At 35.5% G+C, this 22,899-nt stretch overlaps 1 protein-coding gene across 2 annotated transcripts in view; it reads right to left on the bottom strand.

The window, feature by feature from the left end:
- The window catches only part of LOC149801619 (threonine--tRNA ligase 1, cytoplasmic-like), a 70,046-nt gene that overhangs the window by 4,645 nt on the left and 42,502 nt on the right, over positions 1-22,899 (bottom strand). For both annotated transcript variants that reach the window (XM_089955887.1, XM_089955886.1), the window contains exons 14-17: positions 21,362-21,499; positions 18,585-18,662; positions 11,718-11,818; positions 7,158-7,265 (exon numbers count right to left, since the gene is read on the bottom strand). In XM_089955887.1, the coding sequence (XP_089812013.1) occupies positions 7,158-7,265; positions 11,718-11,818; positions 18,585-18,662; positions 21,362-21,499 (425 nt within the window). The remainder of the gene's footprint in view (positions 1-7,157; positions 7,266-11,717; positions 11,819-18,584; positions 18,663-21,361; positions 21,500-22,899) is intronic.

Here is a 22,899-nt window from a genome sequence, read left to right as displayed (position 1 = left end):
AAACGAATGAAATTATCATTTGGACCACGTTTGTACAACTGACCAATGATAATAGTATTGTTATTCAAACAGTGGAGCCTTCATCGTCTAAAGATGAGGTACCCATTACTTGTAAGAGAAAATGTAAAATTTTGTGCAGCAATAGTTGAAAATATACAGCTAGCTACGTTTTCAAAAAGAAGTTAAAGGAGACCAGAATCAATGGAAATATAGAATAATAATAAAGGCACAATAGAAGGAAACCTTACTCTGAAGTATGATCTGCAACTATGATGCCAATATTTAAATACTGGCATATCCTCAAGGAGCTGAATTTCCGTGATCTCATATGCAAAATTTCCACCCCTATTTGCTTACTTTCTTGATGTGACATCATAGTAATGACTCCGTTTTGCATTGCTTACAGGTGTAATAGTACATTAAGAAAAGACTGGAAAATTTTTTTTCCTTTCCAAAAGATAAAGGCATAAAGAAAGTATGGATACATTATTACAAGCAAGTTGATTTCAAAGCAACACCATACAGCTCTCTGTGCTCATTACATTTCTTGAAGAAATGTTACGACGGGTCCTGAAAAAAATGGCAGCTATAGGATATGCAAATGCTAGGCCTAGACTAAAAGTTGGGCACTGTTCCAGACATACCATTGGATATTTTAAATCCTGGAAAAAGTGTTAAATGTTTGAGTTACGAAAATAGGCAGAAGGCCAAGGAATAGACCACAAAATGCAACAATCAATTCACTTATCTTTTATCTACACCAGCAGTGCTAAAAAATCTGACAGCCTGACACTGGGGGCTCTTCTAATTGTAGTTAATCCTTATCCTTGCATTTATCGTTGAAAAAGGACTGCCCTTCTAACATACTTCAAACAAACCATGTTCGACAGAGTAAGTAAGAACCAGTAACTGATTGGCAAATAAACGATGCCCTATTTTGTTGTAACTTACGATGCCTAGGACTTCACTTTAACAATTCAAATCTGCAGTCACAAGTTACCGTACTTGTGACAACTGTTTTTTTTCCACATTTTATATACCACCTTATTTCCTTAGGTTTAACTCTTTAGGCATGTAACACTGTTTACTGAATAAAATATTTATTCTGAATTAGTTCTTTAAGGAGTTGCACATATACTGCATGGTATATTTTTTATTCCTTCTTTTAATTTAATTTAATCATGGTAATTAAACTTTACATATAAGGTAGAGGAATGCCAGGTATTAACTGGCCAAGTTTCTTTGGTGTAAGTGGAGATGCAATTTTGTTTGCAGTGAAAATTACACAGCATTCACAGTGATCATTGATGGAATTTAAATTGGTGACAATTTCATTATTATTTTTTTTTACTACAATACTGTTGTATTGGTTTTAAAAAATCTGAAATTTACATGAATAATGTTTAATCTAAGCATTCTATTTTCTGAGGAAAAAAACTGTCGTGTGATGTTAATTATTTTGTCACTACAATATTTAAAAATGATAGAATATGGCATCTGTGGATTGCATACATTATATCTATTTATGTATGGTTTGGGGTTTTTCTGAGAAATGAAAATTGACAGATATAATGTAATAATCAGGAGTTCCCTGCAAAAAATCGGGACATATTACGAGATTGGGAGGTAAGTGTGGAAATACCCCAAAAATTTGGAGGTTTTTCTGCCCACTTGAGAGATGACAGGTATGAACTGTCCAGGCTTGTGGAATTTCAGTCAGGGCTAGTGAGTTTATTTAAGTCACCAGCCCGAGGCCTGTGACAAAAGAAAACTTCTTTGAGCACTGACCAGTACAGTACATAAACTATTTATACCAGACATGTATATACTATCAGATGTGTCAATATGCTAACTGTAGCCTGCATGTAAAACACTGTAATAGAATCAGAAGAAGGAAGCTTCTTAATGTTTAAGTTAATTCCTTATGATTTCTGCTTAGCTGATATTAGCAATTGTTTTGGCGTGTGGGAAAAACTAATACTTAAGTTACGACCAATGAAAACAGTTCTCAATGCCTTTTACACCTCCCCGGTAATGGATATTGCTTCACACGTCGGTCCCCGTTCTAGTCTCTTTACTCAGAAAACAGTATAATCTCTCAGTGTTTCAGTGTTGGATGTATTTTTTCAAGACATTTGTCCTTAGATGGTGTGTGTGTGTTGGGGTAGGTAATGAATATGTCATTTACATATAATACATTTTAACTTCATCCTTCTTAAATTAATTTAGTGCACTGTGGTAAATTTTTTAATTTTTACATTGGGCATCATCACTTAATCCTTTTCACATTTTTGCACATCATACAATGTATAAGTATTTATTTAAAAATTACATTGCATTTTTTAAATTCCAAAAATGAAATTTGAGCACCTTCTTACTGTTGTACTTTTCTGCTGTGAGGTCTTAAACACATTGTTAATACACAATTCAACAGATATAGTTATGATCATATCTCGGAAGCAGATTCAACTTGTGAATGTGCAACCTATATCTGGTCTCCTCCTGTCTGTCTCTCTCACCATGTTTCTGTTTGTATTCAAGGACTGGCAAAGATTGCGTCACTGGACCACGTGATCTGCCATCTCATCAAAATTTGGTAATTTACGGAATCGTGGTATCTTCCGTGCAATATAATCACTACCCGCCTGAGATATTATTTGATAAACATTACAGTCTAATTAAAATTTGTAGAGAATTACATACATAAAATGAGAAGTTTTATTTCTGGTTTCCTTTAAGTTGAGCAAAGAATGTGGCAGTGAAGACGCCTTTATGTTTTGCCATATATGTACTGAGGCGAAAAAAAACCTCCATGACCAAATGTGCAAAAAAAACGTTTCAGAACATTATACCTGCAAGGCATGCTCGGTAGCGATAACACAAACTGCGGACTGAAGTTCCACAACACCAGGCAGATTTTAATGTAGTTTTACAAAGAAGACATAGCAGTGAAAGTGCTACTTAAGTGTGTACATTGGCTGAGTGTAGAAGACATCCCTTTTCTAAAATACAAATCTCTTCTTAATTTAGTACATGATTTAACAGCTGCAGAAATTGATGCCATTGAAATTTTGCAGAATTCTGCCATTCAGTATGACTCGGCTACCACCTGTTCAGAGTTACTGGAGAGCCTATCAAACGCTGTTGAGGAGAGTCTTATACATAACCTGCAAAATTCATCACTTGTGACAGCAATGGCAGATGAAAGCACTGACATATCCAACAATAAACAGCTTGTCATATAAGCTTAGATTATTTCTGATGACATGAAACCATCAACAAGATTTTTAACAAATACAGAATGTTCAGAGGCTTCTGGCAAGGGAATTGCCTTATTGGCTTTAATCACATTATGTAACTAATATTTCTGTTGTGTATTTAAACAATGTAATTATTTTTAAAAACTCTCTACAGGCAAGTAAAACCAAGTATCATTGTATCACAGTAGCTTCAGAAAGGTTCTGGCTAACAAAATGAAGTGATTTGAATTGAGCCATGTCAGGACGTATGAGAGATTCTATTTTGGAAATAAGGTTCACTTTGGTCGATTTGAGTTAAATCTTGCTTGTAGGTCTCATAGATCATGATCAATATCCACTCTGCCATGATGACTAAAAGTTTTGGAAATCATGGAGCAGTCGCCTCTGATAATAATTGGTGCTAATTTTTTCTCCTTGAACATCCAGAGAACGAAATGAGCCAGCTGTGGGATTATGGCATTCGAAGGAACGATGATGTTGGCTCTGCACCAGTCCCTGATTATGTGCCACTTTCCTTCATATACCTTCTAGATCATGAGATTCTCTCCACACTCGAAAGCTAAAATTCCTTTCTTTGTCCATGTTTTGCAACATGAGCCAGGCATGAAGGACAAGCTAGTCCAGACAGGGATTAAATATCTGTGACAATGGCTGCTGAGTAAATTCAGTTTTGCTTGAATTTCCCTTGGCATGTCTATCGCTAGATAACTGACCCAATACCTGTCCCATCAGAGTGGGTGGCTATAGGTCTTCATTTTCAAAAGACATACGAAGAAGCCATCCTCCTGACCCCACTTCCCACTGACAGTGTCAAAGCATGGCAACAGGTGGGCTCCCCAACCACACAAACTGATATCAATACAAACCTGGGGCTTTTCCAGAGGGATCCCTGCTGTGAACCAATATCTGTTGCACCAATGATGCAGGAATATTACTACTTCAGTCATTATCCTGATCTTGTGACTGAGATGACCAGAAGAGAGTATCACTTAATGCTGACAATGTCAACTGGAACACTTGATAAATTTTGTGAAAGTCCATGGATATGTGTCAAGACCAAAAGGGGAGCACACACAACCAATATTTTTCTTGGTAAGCAAACTAAAGGATCCTGCACATGGCCGGATCAATAGTGATGTGGAAATAGTATAAACTTGCTGCAAATTTATCCCTTTTGGTGGAAAGTATGATTGATCAAGCCATTTCCATCTTGAACTAATGCACTAGTGTCAATGATTTGTCTAAGCTTTCTATTGGCCATCAACACTAAAAAGAGCTTTGAATAAAACCAGGGAGAGTTTGGATTCTGAACAATCTCCACTGCCCATTTGTTGAATAATGATACTCTCCTTCCACATAATTTTGACTTTTTCCACATCTGATGGGACATTTATCATGAAAGGAGAAGATAAGAGTGGAGGGGGTTGGATAAATGAAATCTGAAGCCCCCTTAAACAAATTGGATTGCCCAGAGGTCAATCCAATGCTGAGTGAAAAGGAGGAATATGGCACCAACTAGAAGACTGTCTCGGAGCAGTCAAGTGACAAGACAATGGCAATTGTTAGGAGGCTTGGGCAAAGAGATTTTTTTTTCGTATCCCCTTTACTAAATTGCCCAATGTTACAGATACCTATATCATATGTTATTTTTATAATATAGTTTTATTTGAGTCATTTGGTTGACGACATTTTTTTAAATTTTTCAATTCTTTTAATGGCCTACACTATAAGAAGAGTATAGGTGTATACTTTCTTCAATCATAAATCAAGGTTATTCCCAAGTTCATGTCAACAAAGTAGGCCAACAAAATAGTTGAATGGAGGTCATGTCAATGTCACATAGTCCTAAGAGGACATCTGTACTGTAGAGATGTCATACATGCCCTAGTTGTTGATTGGCTCAATAGTTAAAAAAGTGACTGTTAATAATCTAAATACCTGGAATCTTTTCTAGTGATTCAGATGCATTGTTTATTTGGTGTATACATAGTGGAAATATAAAGGAATTGAGTACACAGCATTTAATTCTATATTCAGTGCTGTAAGAGTCAGTGAGGAAATTTGATTTATTTATACTGTAAATATTGAAAATGCAGGTTGGAAAACCAATTATACTAAACAAACAGTACCTTGCTGGATTATAGTTAAATAATTCAAGAACTTGGATATTTATTTAATTTTGTTGGATTACATGAAACATTCAATCATATTTGTGACATCCCACTTTCACTGAATTAACCCTGAAGTAAAACTTTTGGATTTAGATCAGTTCTTCTCTGTAGTGCTAACACACAAGCATATTAGAACCAAGTGGATCAACTCAAATATATGTATGTCTGTTACAACTTAATATCTAAGTTGTGAAAATCACAGCTGTATAATAGATAACAGTCTGTCATCGATTGTTCAATTTTGAGCTTACAAAGACAATCACCTGTCATATTCATTACCTGTTCAGGTTTCACTCCCTTAGAATATAAGGAGTATATCCCATATAATTTTTTCTTTTTTTACTTAAGTATGGGATTGAGATCACAATTCCACAGCTGTGACAGACTTCAATTTCCTCATGCAGCTCTTGTCAACAAAGTGTGCCCTATTTATTCTCTGCTGTGCATTTTCATTTCATCTATAATTAGATGCAAGATTTCCTAATAAAAAAAAACAGTCCTAAAGGCTCTATAAGCTTGATATTCTTCTCCATTTATACATTGTGAAAAACCAGTCAGTTCTGCTCCACCAAGCATGTACAACAGACTTGTGTTCAGCATCATTTGTGGGCTCAAAATCACTCTCTTGCATTTCCAGTAACACTTTCTAAGCATTATCAGAATCTCGTATACTTCAAAACCACTCACCATCACTCAGGATTTGCCAATCAAACTGTCATTGTAAGAAGTCAGCCATTTTGGGTTTTCTAGATAGCTCCTATTATAAACATACCTTTGTAAAATTTCTTTGCTGAATACAAGGATAAAACGATGACAGAATGCTTGTTCCAGGGCCCAATGTATCCATCGAGTTTCACAATAATTCATGTCAAGCCAAAGAACCAGATGTGTAAACAGTTGCTTACTCGAAAAACAACTTAAGTCATGACAAGCAGTACGAGATCTCTACCAGCAGCATAACGTATGTAGTGACTAACACTATAAAACAAGCAGAAATATGTATGTTGTAACCGTGATTAACAACCAACATGTATTAACAATACTGTAATGATGCACAAGGTCAGAATAAATAAAGTCCAAGCTGCATTAAAAAATTAATATAATAATTATCAAAAGAAAAAAATGTGAAATCAAGCAATAGTCAGGGGGAGGTCATGAGTAAGAATTTCTTCCCTTTGACTATATCACAACAGATAAAATGAGGAATTTTTTTTATTTCTAAAATGGCTGGATTCAGGATGAAGCATGATTTTCCCCAACATTAATGTGATGTATTCAAAAGGTAAAACTATGTTTTGCAGAATCCTCATCTCTAATGCTCATTATCCTAACAATGCCACCATACATCCCTTTGACTTTTTTAGTTTTGATCTCAGAAGACCCACACAAATTTCATCCAAAGCCTTCATTTTTCTCAAGGAAGAGCAATGTTACAAACATTATTTTTGCATGGACATGGTTTGATGTTTGATTTTGTGACCTTGACTGTACTAAACACTGACCTCTACTGAAGGGCTTTTTTTCTTCTTCATGAAAGTTCCTTTTCTGGACATAATTATTAAACAATTTATCTGTTTTGCAAACAACTGAGAAACAAACGTGATCAAATGGGTTGTCTAAACATGCAGAAAAGATTGACATACCTTGGTCTTGAACTCATCTGCCTTGCTTTGGCAAATAAATGCACTTTGGAAATCATGTATAAAAGTGTGCACCTTTTACTTACCATTTTCCTCCATAGTTTTCTGTCAGAATGGCAATCATTCTCTCCAATGATCCCAGAATAGCCCTATGTATCATGACGGGACGCTTCTTCTCAGCACCCTCTTCACCACTGAAAAGAAAAACCAAACAGTCTTAATATTGTACATTTTCTGAATGTTTTCTGACCTTGTTTGTTGTCAGACACGAACATTTTTTAACTCAAATAAATTATTAATGCCATGTAATTAGCAATGTTTTACAACATTTTTTTAACAATCTTAGGGTTTTGAACACAATATAAAAGGACCTTGCATCTCATTTTGAAGAAAAAAGTTGCATTGTCTTTGCCAGTAATTACCAAGTTCACTTTATTTGGTTGTAAACAGGAACCTAATAATCTCAGAGAATACTGATGCTTACTTGTGAAGAAATATTTAATGTGACCACAAACTTACCAATAACTATAATTATTTTATCATCTGGTCACTTGCCATGAAAGATTTGTCCTGTTGTCTTATTGTTATGGCCATCATTTTGTGCAGCCAGTTGACAGTGTCTATATCCAAAAGTAAGGTTTGCCATGGGGATCACATGCATGATATCTAATGTGCAATGTCAGGATGATTTCACTAGACTAGTTGTGATGTTCAACTCTTTTGTATCAAAATTTTTTGGATGAATATTTATCCTTGTTTCATTTTGTTTAATGGCTTGGTTCGGGTAACAAAAATATCATTTTTTGTTACTGTAGGCATCATTACACAAGGTATCACATTATTAATGTGCTCTGAATCGGGTAGTTATTATCTTGTGACTGATTAACCAGTTCTTTAATTGACATGTAAATATTTAACAACAAAAAAAAAAAAGAAAAAAGAAAAATGACAACTGCTGGCGTTTACTATTTTCAAGTATATTGCTTCCATTTTCCTAATGAACACAGAAAGCTGTAGACAAGACAAATCTGTACCCTTAAATTCCTCCAATTCACCAGCTGTAACGGCAGCAATTAATAGTGTGTTGTATTATTTGTATACCTTATTAAGTTTATTATCGTTCATAGTTCTTAAGGGTTTAGTTCTTAATATTTTAAATACAAAATTTCTTATCCACTGTATGTTTGCACTTTAAGATGAGTTATGTATTAAGTGCATAGATTCATTCACACAGTTCCAAGGATGAGTTGTAAAATTGCTAAAGTAAACATCATGTGATCCAACCAAGACACCAGTTCATGAAAAGGCCAGGCTGAACTAATTTTTGACTGGTTAACAACTGATCTTGTTTACTAGCTGAAATTTTTCTAGAAAGAATATGCCTCTTTCATTATTTCTGTATACAAGAGAATTATTATGTGAATTAGGCATTCTTAGTAGTACAAACTGTCTTGGAAGTTGTTCAGTTATCTTGAGAGGAATTCATTTATTTAATATAATCATTCAATGGAATTACAGTGCTCAAAGTATTTCAGAAAACTTGGAATAACAGCTGTCTACCGAAATACTGAGAATTCATTTAGAGACTACTTGTATATTTAACAGTGGTTAAAATTCGCTTTTAAAAAATTTGGGATTATATCATAGTGGTTCTTCTGTACTGCTGATACATCAATACACTAAAGGAAATCTTTTAGGATACCTCTGGAAATCATTCGGATTATTTTATACTTTTGAAACTGATAGAACATTTAGGACTATAGGATTTCTTTCACGATACTGTAAGTTATTTTTAATTCTTTCACTTTGTATTTTAGGGAAATAAATAATATTTTCAATTTTACAAAACATTTTGGTTTTCACTCTTTCTTTTTACTTATTATAAGACCTTAGTGTCATAACAGTATTGGGGGAATGTGAGATCCCAATAGCCAGTGACTCTATGTTAGGATGAATACTTAAAATGTCCATCTGTTCATTCTTTGATTTCCTTTTTTTCCCATTGCTGTTCATAATTTCCCCCAAAACCAAAGACTATGTATCCTCTGACCATATGGACATGCACTGCATGTTGCCAATAAGGTAAAAAAAATTAGACCAGACAAAACTGGTGCCAGTCCTAGCTGATCTAGAATTTCTTACACTTTGTGCATTTTGCCATTAAGATTGATGGATACAACAAAGCAAAAAAAATATTTAACTTGACTGCATTAACAAAATGCCATAACATTTGTTGCATAAAAAAGTAACAACATGCCTTTAACTCATTTCTGTGTTACAGCATGTGGCGAGAGAAGTATAAAAACTAAGACTGCCTAAGTAATAAAATTCACATAAAACTTGGTCAAAATAACTTTTTAAAAATGGATACCACCTGTAGTATAATCTTTACTACAACAGAAAAAGAAAAAATCCTGCATGAATGTCTGATATTAGGTGAAAAATATCACTGGATTTTTGGGAAGCGAAGTGAACAACGTTGCCAGTTCACCAACAAAAGCTTAAAACTAGCATCACCTGGTGATGACAAGGGGAGGTAATGACCAAGAGTTATTACCATTTGTTTATATAATGCAGACAGAAAAGATGAATTTTTGTCTTCTGGGAAGGATGGTTTTGGGAGGTGGAGACTTATGTTCCAACTGTTAATATGAACGAATAACATAACTGAAGGGAAACCCCATGATGAAATGAGCATCCATTCATGTCATAACAAAATTTTCAAGGACATCACATTTTCATGGCAATCCTCCAAGAGGTATTTTAGGAGGAGTGGTGATAACAAATTTCTGGTAACAGACAGATTCACTACTGGTCATTCTATAACATCTTCTAGTCCATAACCAGAAGAACTAAAATTATGAAAAAATATTGAAAAATTGCTGTAATGGTCTCAAAACCAATCAGGTATCAACCTTTGATAATGATATAGTGTAAAAAAATATGATGACTCCATGGTATAATGTTTTTGTGCTATCATGCTAACTCGGATTCAGGATTGTTAGTTGGTTGCTTGGTTTTTTGACAGTACTTTCAACACATTACTTGATATAACATGCTGGGGAAATGGAAACTAAGTGTCCTTCCCCCAGAACACAACATCTCAGGATGTAAGGGTGGGTACTGAACAACAGACTTATGAATGTATGGACAGACAGCAAACAAAATGTCCCATTTCTGCTATTGAATTGGATTCATAAAAAAAATCCTGTACAGGGTCTATAACTCTGAGATTAGAAATCTAAACTACAACTTCATGATGTGTCTGCTACATGATTATCTTTGAATGCCTTGCTAGCTGCAGGCATTGACAAGTATTTGTTAATATCCGGTATAATAACCAATCTTTATCAAATAGAAGAAAATGGCCATAACCTACATAATTTGGCAAATAAGACAATCCTATCAAGTTATTATCATATTTGCAGAAAAATCCAAGGCGTTCCAAATCAGATTTGTGTACCTCAAAGACCACCACTGTCACTGAACATAAACCATTATGCATAACTACTGCAAGTTGTTAAAACTGTTTTAATAGGCAAAGTTGAAAAGATCTAATTTGCAAGAGGATGTTACTCTCAGATACAAAACAGATCATGAAGTATCTAAAACAGACTAATTATATCACTATAACTGAAAAGCTCCACTGATTTGTTGAACCAGTAATGTGTCCATAACAAAAGATGTCCCTGTTAAATAGTTCAATATGCAAGTTCTGAGCCAAGCAGACCCACAATTCTTGTCAAATTCTGCAAGAAAATGCTGAAAATCAAACTTAACCCAGGTTCTATTAATATGCATCCTTGTTTACAAACTGGTTTTAATCTGCAAGTCCTTCAGAAACTATCAAGCAGAAACAAGGTCTAGCAATCAATATTAGGTAATGGGGTCTGACTGAAAAAAGAACTCTAGAATGAAACTATTATATATGTCCTTACTTTGTTTCTTCACTTTTTAAATCAGGATACATAACCTTCATTTTGATCAACAAGTCATTCATAAACATCATAAATGTTAAGACTGTGATCTCTAAATTAGTGTAAAAGAGTCACACTGGCTCAATTGCTCAGTTGTGATCAAAATGTTGCTATTTAGAATCCATAACCTTGCCAACAGGACACACCATGCAGTGAGCAAGACACTTCACTTGAATTGTCTCAGCATTAAGTATGCTTTTGTTGCAGTGTTATAAAACACCAAAACAAAACAAACCAATCTGAGTAAATGAAGTTAACAAGAGATGATGGACTGAGAAATACAAATAGAATATATATTACCAATTGTAATATACATGAAAAAAGATGGATTTAATATGATGAATTTCAAAAAATGTATGGCTGTGAATATTTTGGCTTGTGTGAAAGAATGACACTATCGTCAGTACCTAAACTGTGTATTGGGGAAGGGTCCTATACTTTTCACAGATGGACTATTGTTCATTGAGGTGACTGTGTCCTTGGGAAAGGCACTTAGCTCCTCTTTTCTTGGCATGATATGGCCAGAAATGTGTAAAAAGCATTATTAAAAACAAACTGTTGTTCATTCAGTCTTTTAGGCCATGGTTTTAGGAAATAAAAAAATACACTAAAACTGGTACCACATGAAAATTAATAAATTCAGTCATTGGATACTCAACAAATGCTGACCTGTTGTAGAATAGGTTGAATCGAATGGGAAGCTGGAAGTCCAGCTGTATTGTGGCACACTGGTGTGACCTCTTCAAGGCATCCTTTATTGTAATGTCAATCTGAAAAACAGTAAAATATTACTGAATGGAGTCATCTTAGTATAAAAGAGTGGAGTATACATAATAATACATCATATATATATAAAACAGTTAAGCGATCATGATTGCTAGATCACAGAGTTGTCAGCATAATAAATTCTGTATCATTATGAGATGCGAATCGTCATGATCTGGATTTTCTGGTGATGTCAACAAGCTGTGATCTAGCAATCAAAATCAAGATCAAATTACTATGATAATGATAGTTTTGTTTTATACCTATCAATTTTCAGATATATTAATAAAATCCCAAAATGCCTTAACATTTCAACGTTTCTGATATGAACTTCATAAATGAACTTCATTTTCATTTAACTGCTGATACATGCATATCAGTTTTATGAATGACTCGTGTATAACAATATTCACTTTACACTACTATCACTGTTAATAACTTCATTTCTTTGATGCATGGGGGCAGCTGACCTATTTAAGTGATTTGCAATTATTATGCAGTTGACAAATTTTGCACCATGGAAAATATCACCAGTTGAATAAGTAGGAAAGTTTCTATCCAAAGGCCAGCTGATAGTGGCTGAACCGTTTCTGGCATAACATTGTGTGAGGCTTGGCATGAGAATGACAGCATTATCTGAGTAGTTATTAACAGCCAAACTGTACAAATTGTTGGAACCCGATGGTACAAATTTGTTGATAATAGCAATTGTTGCCAGACATGATTTCAGATGATGCATGCTGAAAGAAGGGCAATGGTCAAGAATGGTCAAGCACCATAATGCCCTGGCAGATCACTATCGTCAGGGTAATTGCTGAAAATCTAGTAGAATTAACAGCATTGACACAGACCTGCATGTGCATTATGCAATAGTAGATACAAGTATATGCTGCTGACTGTTGAATGCACATTACACCTGGACAGGTAGAGAAGATTAATGTTCACATATGGTTTGTAATATTCAAACCTTTATGGCAACATGAAAGGAAAGGATATAAATCATTAGGCCTTACCATCTGATCAAAATCTTCCTTTGTGTCCCTGCAATACATGGAATTCAGCACACAAGTGTTGTGTCAAGCCAGTTTTAGGAGAGTGCTGCACCATGACCATTCAAGTTGGTACCCTGCTCTCTTATACTTACACAATGCCCTCTTCTGAGTGAACCCTACCATCCTTAGGTGCTGCCCTGTCTTAAACCTCTAAAGGTTTTATACACTGTATATTGTTACAGTACAGCTCATGTATTTTCGGAACCCCAAGCAACACGGTGGTGGTGGAGAGAATTAGAAGAAAAAAATCCACCATCACTCTTTGCATCCTGACAGAGTTGCCAAGGTGGCTCATGCAGAACTGCACTGCAGACCATGCTTTCTCACTGAGCCATTGAGAATGACCACCACAGAGTGGATGTGGCCTCTATAAAATAGGCATGACTTACTGTGTATGATCATTACAGGCATACTCTTGAGAGAGAGAGAGAGAGAGAGAGAGAGAGAAGGAGAGAGAGAGAGAGAGATGCCAATTTATCTACATCATCAGATGATTATACATATTTCCTAGTTTTAATGTAATAGATACGATGCAAAATCAAATTTTAGATAAAATTAACATAGTCACAATGCCTTGAAAGCTGACTAACACCTTCTGCAACAAGTTCATGCTTTTACATTATTCCAAGAAATCTTAAACTTAGACAAAGACTTGACATGACCTTGTTGATCTTCTCTTGAACAGTGCAAAGTAATACTACTATTTAAATATGAAAAGTAATCCTCTGAAGTATGTACATTTCAATTCACAATGACATTGGCTTCTGTTAAAAAACAAAACAAAATAACACTTAAATGGAAACCTGTGTTTACCCATTGAAGGTAATGACCCAGTTACGAGTCTGAACATACCTGGTGACAGCTATGAAATCTGGTTCAATTCTAACTGCATTTAAACTGTATGAAACTGGTCAATTAATTTATTGTTCTTTCCGACTGGGGGATATCTAAAAGTTCTTTTATTCATCACAAGATAAATTTGTTTCAAATAAAATAACCTTGGAAACTTAAATGGTCTCTCTCTAATAAAGAATTAGCTTGAGCGGATGTTCTACAGAAATAAAGATAATGACCATTGTTATAAAACTAGCATCAGAAGACAATGCCAATTTCAATGTGGGAAAGGAGCTTTTCTAACACAAAGCCATCTGACTTGGCGTGTTGTAGTTTCCAGCTCAAATTATGGTTCCGTCATTAACAGCAGAAATTTGGTAATAGTTTCTAATTAATCTGACCTCAGCATACTGTTAAACGAGTAATAATGAAGGAAATTGTCAAATCTTAAATGTTCAACAAATTTGAGGCATTCTGTATGGTTTTATCCACATGTGCCCTATTATTTGATTGTTCTTGTAAGGAAAAATTAGAAACAAACTTTTTATCAAGATAGAAAAAAGTGACCAGTCATGGAAACAATGCATCAATAACCTAATCATATTATAGATCTAAGATGTTTAATTATTTTAATGCAGTTCCCCGTTTGATTATTGGAGCATTTGGCTACTGAGACCAAAAAAAAGCAAAAAACATGCAAACTGATTTCTGTATTTGGTATACTCCTTTGCAGCTACAATGGATTCAATGAAAGACATGGGATTGATTCCTTATCTCTCTTTCTCCCTCTCTCTCAATCAATCATTAAAATGATAGGTGTCAAGTTTACATTTCTCTAACATGGCTTTAGGCAAATAAAAGCCATATCAGTAGCACTAATGCGAAGTTTGGTCTCTACATTTATCGCAGACTGGTTTAGTGCATTCCACTGCTTATTATGGAATCCTCTACTTGCTGCAAAAACTTAAGAAAGTGCTAATGGACCCATTTTGATTACATTTGGCACAATGAATCTTATTTTTAAAAACAATTTCTCAATACTATGTTATTAGAATGTACAGCACATTCATTTCCGATGCAGTTCGCACAATATGCTTTGTTAAATAACATCTGAAATGCACTCTGCAATGAAAAGAACGATAGCAAACGATAAACATCACACAATTTACAACAAAATCGCATTCATATTTGACTGATGTGAAACAATATTGCAAAATTCCGATACTTACCCCATGCACAAGCAGGCTGGATCAGGTTAAATGTTTCTTTTTACCCCCAAAATTTCAAAAAGGCCCCAACTTTCCTCAAATGGGCACCAAAAAGCAAGTCTATGTGTCTATTTACTCAAATGTGCATAATACCCAATAAACATGCACAAGGAAAAAAAACGATAGTCAAATTTCAAGCGACTATAGGTTTTTGTGTGTAGTTTCGTTAGCGGGGAGGGGAGGGGGTAATGGCCCTGAAAAGTTCTCAGTAATTTTTTGTACTATTTCTTCCAACATCCAATCACAGAATTTTAGAGCTGTGATTTAAACTTGAGATTTGTATTATACAAAGAAAACATGCCATTCTTTTTCTTAATTGAAATAAATTTATCTTGTGATGAATGTAATAAAAAAAATATATCCCAGTCAGGAAGATTAATCTAGCCCCATATATTAAATGGCCAGTCACTCACAGAACACGTATGGTTAAAATTGAACAAGTATATAGATCAGCCTCATGACGTCATTACGTGATTTGTAAATTCAAAATTTGCATCGTTTTTTTAAACAATAATAGCGGTCAAATGGAATTTAACTGGTTAGATCTCTTTGAATAAAGTAAAAGTGTAAATATATTGTAAAATAAGTCAATCAACCTTCCCTAAATGTATAGAATAGACCAGACACTTTTTAATTTTTTTTTTTAAAGAATGTAAGATCACTTTATTCTTGAAATGGTATCTGACTGGAATTCACACCTGATGTTTCGTTCTTCCATGGAAGTTCATCATCCATAGACTATTCAATCAGTAAAACTTCCATTGTTATAATTTGAGCTACATGTATTATGCACAATGTGCCAAGTCAATGGTGTGATAGAAACATACCTTCCCAAACTGAAACTGACTTCTTCTGGTACGAACATTTTAGAACAGTGCTTACAATGGTCACTGCCTTGATTTCTGCTGAACATCCACTGAAGCCAAGTCTTTATTAGGGAAAGACCATTTAAGTTTCTAAAGGGTGGGTCTTGAAAACTATTGTCTTATCCTGATTTGTGGTATAAAAAGAACACTATGCCATTCCTTGCCTTGCTTGAAACAAACTTATTTTGTGATGAATGATTATTTAAAAAATACCAGTCAGAAATAATTTAGCCCCATAAAATTAAATGGCCAGTCCCTTACAGTACACATGCATTCAGAATTGAACTACTGGAAGTTGTGTACATGTATATTCAATCTCCTTTACTGCTTATGGACTGAAAATATGTGGTTGGCATTTAAGTGTAACTTGAATATTTTTTTAAACACAAGCTACAGCTATCTGTAATTTTACTGTCCATACCTCTGAGGATTACTTTTCATACTTAAACAGCAGAATAAATTTACACTGTTCAAGAGAAGCTCCACAAAGCTGGCCTCTCGTCAAGTCAGTGTGTAAGTTTTCTAAATGTACAAAATATACAAGACTTCAAATTAATTTCACCTGTCCATATACATGGTCGAAATAAAGATCACTCATTGGTGAAATGGTATTTGATTCTTAATCACTCATGACGCATTGGTCTTTCTACGGGTGTTCTTCACTGACTGGCTGTTCAAATGTCAATCAAAAATGCCAATCAGCTGCTACACAGTGGAGATACCATCGGCGCACCAGCCAAGGCCCATTGGTGATCTGTTAATATTTAATTGCTCTGTCATGAAGCGTTATTGCACAACAAAAGTGGAGGGATTAAGTCCCCCATCACGATGCATGGGGTTCCGAAAATACACATCAGCTGTACTGTACATGTCTAGTCTGGATACCATATATACTAGCTTATAAGTTGAGTCCAATTGCAAACAACAAAGATCCTGATTTGCCACAATATAATGCACCTGCACATCAGGGTCTATGCTGTTTGTTCCACTGATTACACCTAACCAACTGCACAGAACCAGATCTGGCAAATTATGTGACAGCAGATCTGGGTCTGTGCAGTTTGCAGTTGGAGTAATCTTATAATCTAGTAAAGAGAGTATCCTTATTTTCCCTTGCATTTAGAATATAATCTTAAATGTAGATATAAATGATATACACTACCGTCAGTAATCTTAATTTGTCAGACATTTCACATGCATTATGAAGACATGACATATTTATTCACCAGATTAGGAAATAGAACTATTTAGATGCCACCAAAATGCTACCTCCATGGAAACAGCTGACTGACTTTTGTTAATAGCTTGATACACAAAATTGTAACATCATAAGAGAAACCCAAGTTGACTAGAATATGATTTATTGGTGTGACAGTCAATGACATTACAACTAAAACTTGCTATTGTTTTGCAGCATTGTTTAAATGACGAATACATTTCCATTCAATACGGCTGACTACCTCTGACACCTATTTTCATTTTCATGAAAAAATGTACCTTATGTTTTTTGTTTAGTACTGATTTGTGTGTTTAAATCTTGCAAGAATTGCCACAAAAAGGACACAGTATGCATTTCTGAATCATTATCTTCAAGAAAAGTCCTGCAAACCTTTTGCATAATGGTCGTAGCCGGATACCAGATAAAGAAATCAATCTACTTTAGATCAATTCAATATTTGCACCAATCAAACAAAACAAACTTTTGAAAGAGTTTTCTGAATTAAATACTTGTGTGTTTAGGTGTTGTTCGTATTACATGAAGCCATTTAAAATGGAGGTTAGTATTTAACAGTTACAATTTTCCACAAGTCAGACCATTTTTCTCTAAGGTGTAAAAAAATATGTACTGCAGTCGTCACACTGGACAACATGCAATTAAAAGTTCAGACTAATGCAGAAGTTCAGACTAATGAAATGACATTAAACATTATTTTCAATTAAAATTTTTGTAAAAATGCACTTTCAGTAAACAAATTGTGTTCTATGGAAAATCCCTGCTCCCATGGTGGACCATAACCATTTCAAGCTGTTTCTATGGTGGATGAGATAGAGTTTGTTGTGCATTGACCATGTTGCAGCTTGCAGTGGACAGATTAAGTTTGACTGTCCCAATTAGAAAGTTGCGGCAATATGATTATGTAATAGTGGTTGTCCACTACATCACATGTAATTTAACCTGTTGGCTCAGTGCAGAATGCTCTTTTTTAATTTGTACACAATGCCGTATGATATTCAAAGACTTGTCCACTAAAATGCAACACATGAAGTTGTTGTTGTTGTTCTAGGGTTTAACGCCATTTTTCAGCACAAGACAGGCTATACATGGCAGCCAGTATAACTGGTGGAGGAAGAACCCTGGAAAACATAGGGAAGATCCACCGACCCACGAGAAGCTACTGGCAGGCTTTCCCACATACCCACGCTAGCCGAGAATTGGACTCGAACCCATGCAGACACAGGTGAGATGGCAGTGATCTGGAACGGCGAGCGCTTTAGACCACTCGGGGCCCCCAACACATGAAGTATTGCAAGAGATGAAAGATAAATTTCTGAGCAAACAATGGTGAGACAATTAATGTACTTCACAAAAAATACAAATCCTCCAGTTTTGTACATGGTTTGGTTTTAGCTTTACCTCTGTGGAATTTCTTGTTGTTCATATCATCTATCAATAATGCTTTGCATATCACCCAAAATGGCTAGTGGTCTGGGGGCAACACTGCAGTTGGTTTATAATCCCTATAATCTTACCTTTGGCCCATAGAAAGCTCCATCTCCTGGGTTCAGCTCCCACTTCCAACCAAACTCATCCAAACTTTCTGCAAGTTGCTGAATATAAAACAGAAAAATGAATCATTCTGAAAATTTGCAAGTAAGGTATAAACAGCCATACGAATTTTGACACACTGAGAAAAAGACTGACAATTAGCCACCAAACTTGAAAGTATGGGTTAACATATAACACGTAGCAAATATGATTTTCATACAAAAAAGTCAGAAAAAATGTGCTGAATGGAATACAAGAATAAAAATAAACAAGTCAAACTGGATAGATGGATAGACAGATAGGACAAATAAAGACAAAACCAACGTAGAATAAATACATTTGTACTGAGTTGAATATGTACAAATAAAATGACAACTTATATTTTGTCCATCTTCAAGTAATGAAATCCATAATGCTTTACATTTTAATCCATGGATATATTATATCCACACACTGAATTATTTGTCATAAAACGGTATAAACATGGTAACTGAGAATGATGTGAATCACAATATCATGTAACATATAAATTCCAAAAGTATTTATAACAAACAAAGTCAAGTCCACATTTTTGTGATTCACAATATCAAATATCATCTGGTGCAAAGCCCAAGAATTCCTCATTGTTGTCAGAGTTACCAAGTTTAAAATTCCTCCACTGTCATCCGGTCATCGTAAACATCATCCGATTTGGATGCCTTGCCTGATTTTCTTGAATGAATCAATGAAGTGTTCATCATCTTCCATCCCATCCACTGCATTAGCAATACCATATTTCTTAACTGATTTGACCACCATCTCATCTGGGACTTCCTCCCACGCATTATACACCCATAAAGATACTAACACAATTCCTGAAAGCTTTATATTTCCTGCCTTTGTAAATTCTTTGGGCCCATCTACAATCTACCTGTGCCACTGTTTGCATATGTTTGCCTTGATCGGCTTGCTTAGGTAAAATCAAATGACTGTTGTACCGATATAATGCTGCCAGGGATCACAGCTTGGAGTGTTTGATATTGCCACAACTTCTCTGTTTGACAGACTGCATCAAATATGCCTGAAAGACACTGTTCTAGAACCCACTCATTTAAACCAAAACTTCCAATTTACATAAGGCCTGCAATTATTCAAATTTTCTTCAGATGTCTGGCACTATTAACTAGAACCAACATTTTCTTGTGCCTGCACCTGTTTCTCTGACACACCGTTCTGTGGCACTATTGTTGTTTTTCTCTGCAAAGTCTATAACCTTCAACTTATGTGCTCCATCGTATGCATTTCATTTTCTTTTTACCATATTGTTGAAAGTGCACAAGTTTAGCAGTCCACAATGCATATCTAACTGACAAAGAACACTGTAATTGACAGAACACTGACAATTTATAAACTGACCATTATGCATGTAGAGGTTGAGCTTGGGGTCTGTAAGAGACACTTTGATCATTCAGTCTTTAAAATCACATCAAAGGATTGCTGTCAGTTATGCAGTAAGATCAAAGGAACTCAACATGGCACTGAACAAGTATCAAATTCATGGCACACTAGTTACAGACTCTACTGAGAAAAATAACAATAGTGCTGCAGACTGTACACTGGGGAAAACAAAGCAGTGCTGCTTTTACATGCTAAAGGATTAAGGTCATATGTATCTAATTAGAAACTCGATCAAAACATTGTGAATTGTGAAAACAATGCAAGTTTGCCTCTACTTTGCTAAGTGAGTAAGGTCAGACTTTTAAAAAATATCTTGCTTATAAGACAACCCCATCTCTGCATTAATATATATTTTTTGTAAAAACAGTTGACTCACAAGTGAATATATATGGTATACAGTAACTGTGGGCCTTCATAGTACTGTGGACTCACAAGTGAATATACATGGTATACAGTAAATGTGGGCCTTATAGCACTGTTGACCTCTAGTAAAAGTCTTGATTTTGAGATAAAAGATCAAGAACTGATAAAAGATAGAGACTTTGGCAGAAACCAATTTCAAGAACACATCAATTTCATTCCTTCTTTTTACCAAGCCATACAAAAGGACTTAAATCTGTTTTTGACAGTATTTCCAAAATAACATCTTAAGTGTGAATATGTACTAATGCTTCGTGTTTCCATTGGGCTGAATAAAATTCTAGTTAACAACATAACAGTTTTCAGAAAATGCAGTCTAGAAGGGAAATTGTCAGCACACAATTTTCTAAAGGCTAACACAAAGGATATCAATAACTTTCAATAAAGAACAGTTCATGAGGGATTGAATTTGAAATCAAATGCTTGTTAGTTCTCACGATTAACAGATCTGAAATTCTACTAGCCTCCCTGAAAACAATTTACAGCCCATGGTGTACACTCTTACATACTTCCATGACCATGAGGGTGCTTCAGTGCACTCATTTTGCACTTGTGTGGTTGTGGATTTCATCTTTGGTTCCTGTCTCTGGTTCATGTACTTATGTGGCTGGGTATTTGATTTCTGGCTCCTACAAGTGCACCTTTGTAGTTGGGGATTTGATCTCTGGTTCCTTTACCTGTGTGGCTTGAGAATTTTATTTCTGGTTCTCAACATGCACCTTTGTGATGCATATTTGATATCTGACTCACGTATAGTACTTGTGTGGCTTGGAGTTTGATCTCAGGTTCCTACACAATCATGCAAATATCCGAGTTTACCCAACAAAAGTTGGTGACTTTGTCTGCTCAAGCTTCCAAAAACCCAGCTTTAAACTGAGTTCTCTAGCCATGTATTATAACCTACCTTCTCTGCCTTGTCCCACATTTCTATCTCTCCAAGGAACTTATCTGGCCTGGTGGACAGTTTCAGGTCAAAGGTAAATCCAAACACTTCATACACATTTTTCAAGAAATCCAGACACCCAGCAATCTCTTCTTTTATCTGAAAATGAAAGAGTCAAAGCTCTTAAACACACTGGTCAACTCTTACCTATTATACCTTTTCCAAGATCTGATTTTTGTTTTGTTCCACAAAATAGCAATCCCAACCTGACCCTGCCCCAAAGCTTGGGACACTAGACAGTTATGTGACCACTGACAACGAAAATAAAATATGCCAGTTCATACCTTTACCATAAACAAACTGTGGTCTCTAAGAGTAAAACCAAATTTGATTAAGTAAAACACCCATTACTCTTTACCTTGGGGACCCAGTGGTCTAAGGTGCTCCACTTTAAAGATCACTCATATCTTACCCCTATCCATGATCTCAGGTTTTTCTGCCACCAAATATACTGGCCACCATGTATCATATACTCAAAAATGGCACTAAATCCCACAAAACCAAACCATACCTATTTTTCTGGTTCTAGTCCATAGTCTAAGGTGAGAATTCCATATCTATTTGCAAGGTACAAGCACAATCTAAGTGGCAAACAAGTGTAATCTGAGCATAACAAGTACAGTCTATATATTACATGCCACAAATTTAATAAACTGTATGAAAAATGTGCATATTATACTAACTCACTGCTTTTTCCCACTGTGGTACCACAACACCTTCATTTCAGCCTGCTATTACAGCTGGTTCAAGTTCTTGTAACAAACAGGGAAGATCCAGTCTTCTTCCCAAGGCCTTTTCCCATAGTAGTACCACAACACCTTCATTTCAGCCTGCTATACATTAGAACCTGATGCTACTCTTTGCCACTACACTTTATGTGATGAACCTGAATATTTATCTGGTACTGGGCACACAATAGAAGGTAATCCCATACCATGACACAAAGGTATGGTGATTTTAGCCCCCCCCCCCCCGCCAACCCTCTATCTGAGAAGGTATGTGACCACTACCAAATCGTCTGACTGTGTATATAATTTGGATTTTTAACATAGCTTTAACAATTTTTCAGTTATATTGCTATGATGTCTGCAGTGTGACAGTTTACAGTGATGTCTAGCACTGGGGCATCATGCTGCTGACACATAGCATGATGTCCCACCTAGTCATATTATCCTGACACCAGGCCAACCAGTCCTAACACTAACCTCTTAATGCTGAGCGCCAAGCGAGGCAGCTGTTTGTTAGTACCATTTTTGTAAGTCTTTGGTATGACTCGGCCAGGGATCAAACCCACGACCTCCTGCATCCGAGGCAGATGCTGTGACCACTAGGCCACCGGAGCGGTCTGATAGTATTATGACTGTGCAAGCATTCTATCCCACTGTTGGATGTATTGAGGATGGCTTCATTTCCAGGAGGTTGATGTGAAAAGCTGTCTACTTGCCACTGAATGTTATGTCCTGCAGCATGTGTGCTTCCTAATCAGACAGACTGGCAAC

The sequence above is a fragment of the Sinohyriopsis cumingii genome, chromosome 4, assembly GCF_028554795.1.
Source record: "Sinohyriopsis cumingii isolate HCF-2022 chromosome 4, ASM2855479v2, whole genome shotgun sequence".
Taxonomy (NCBI): Eukaryota; Metazoa; Mollusca; class Bivalvia; order Unionida; family Unionidae; genus Sinohyriopsis; species Sinohyriopsis cumingii.
The sequence above is the reverse complement of the archived record's forward strand: the minus strand, read 5'-3'. Positions and strand labels throughout refer to the sequence as shown.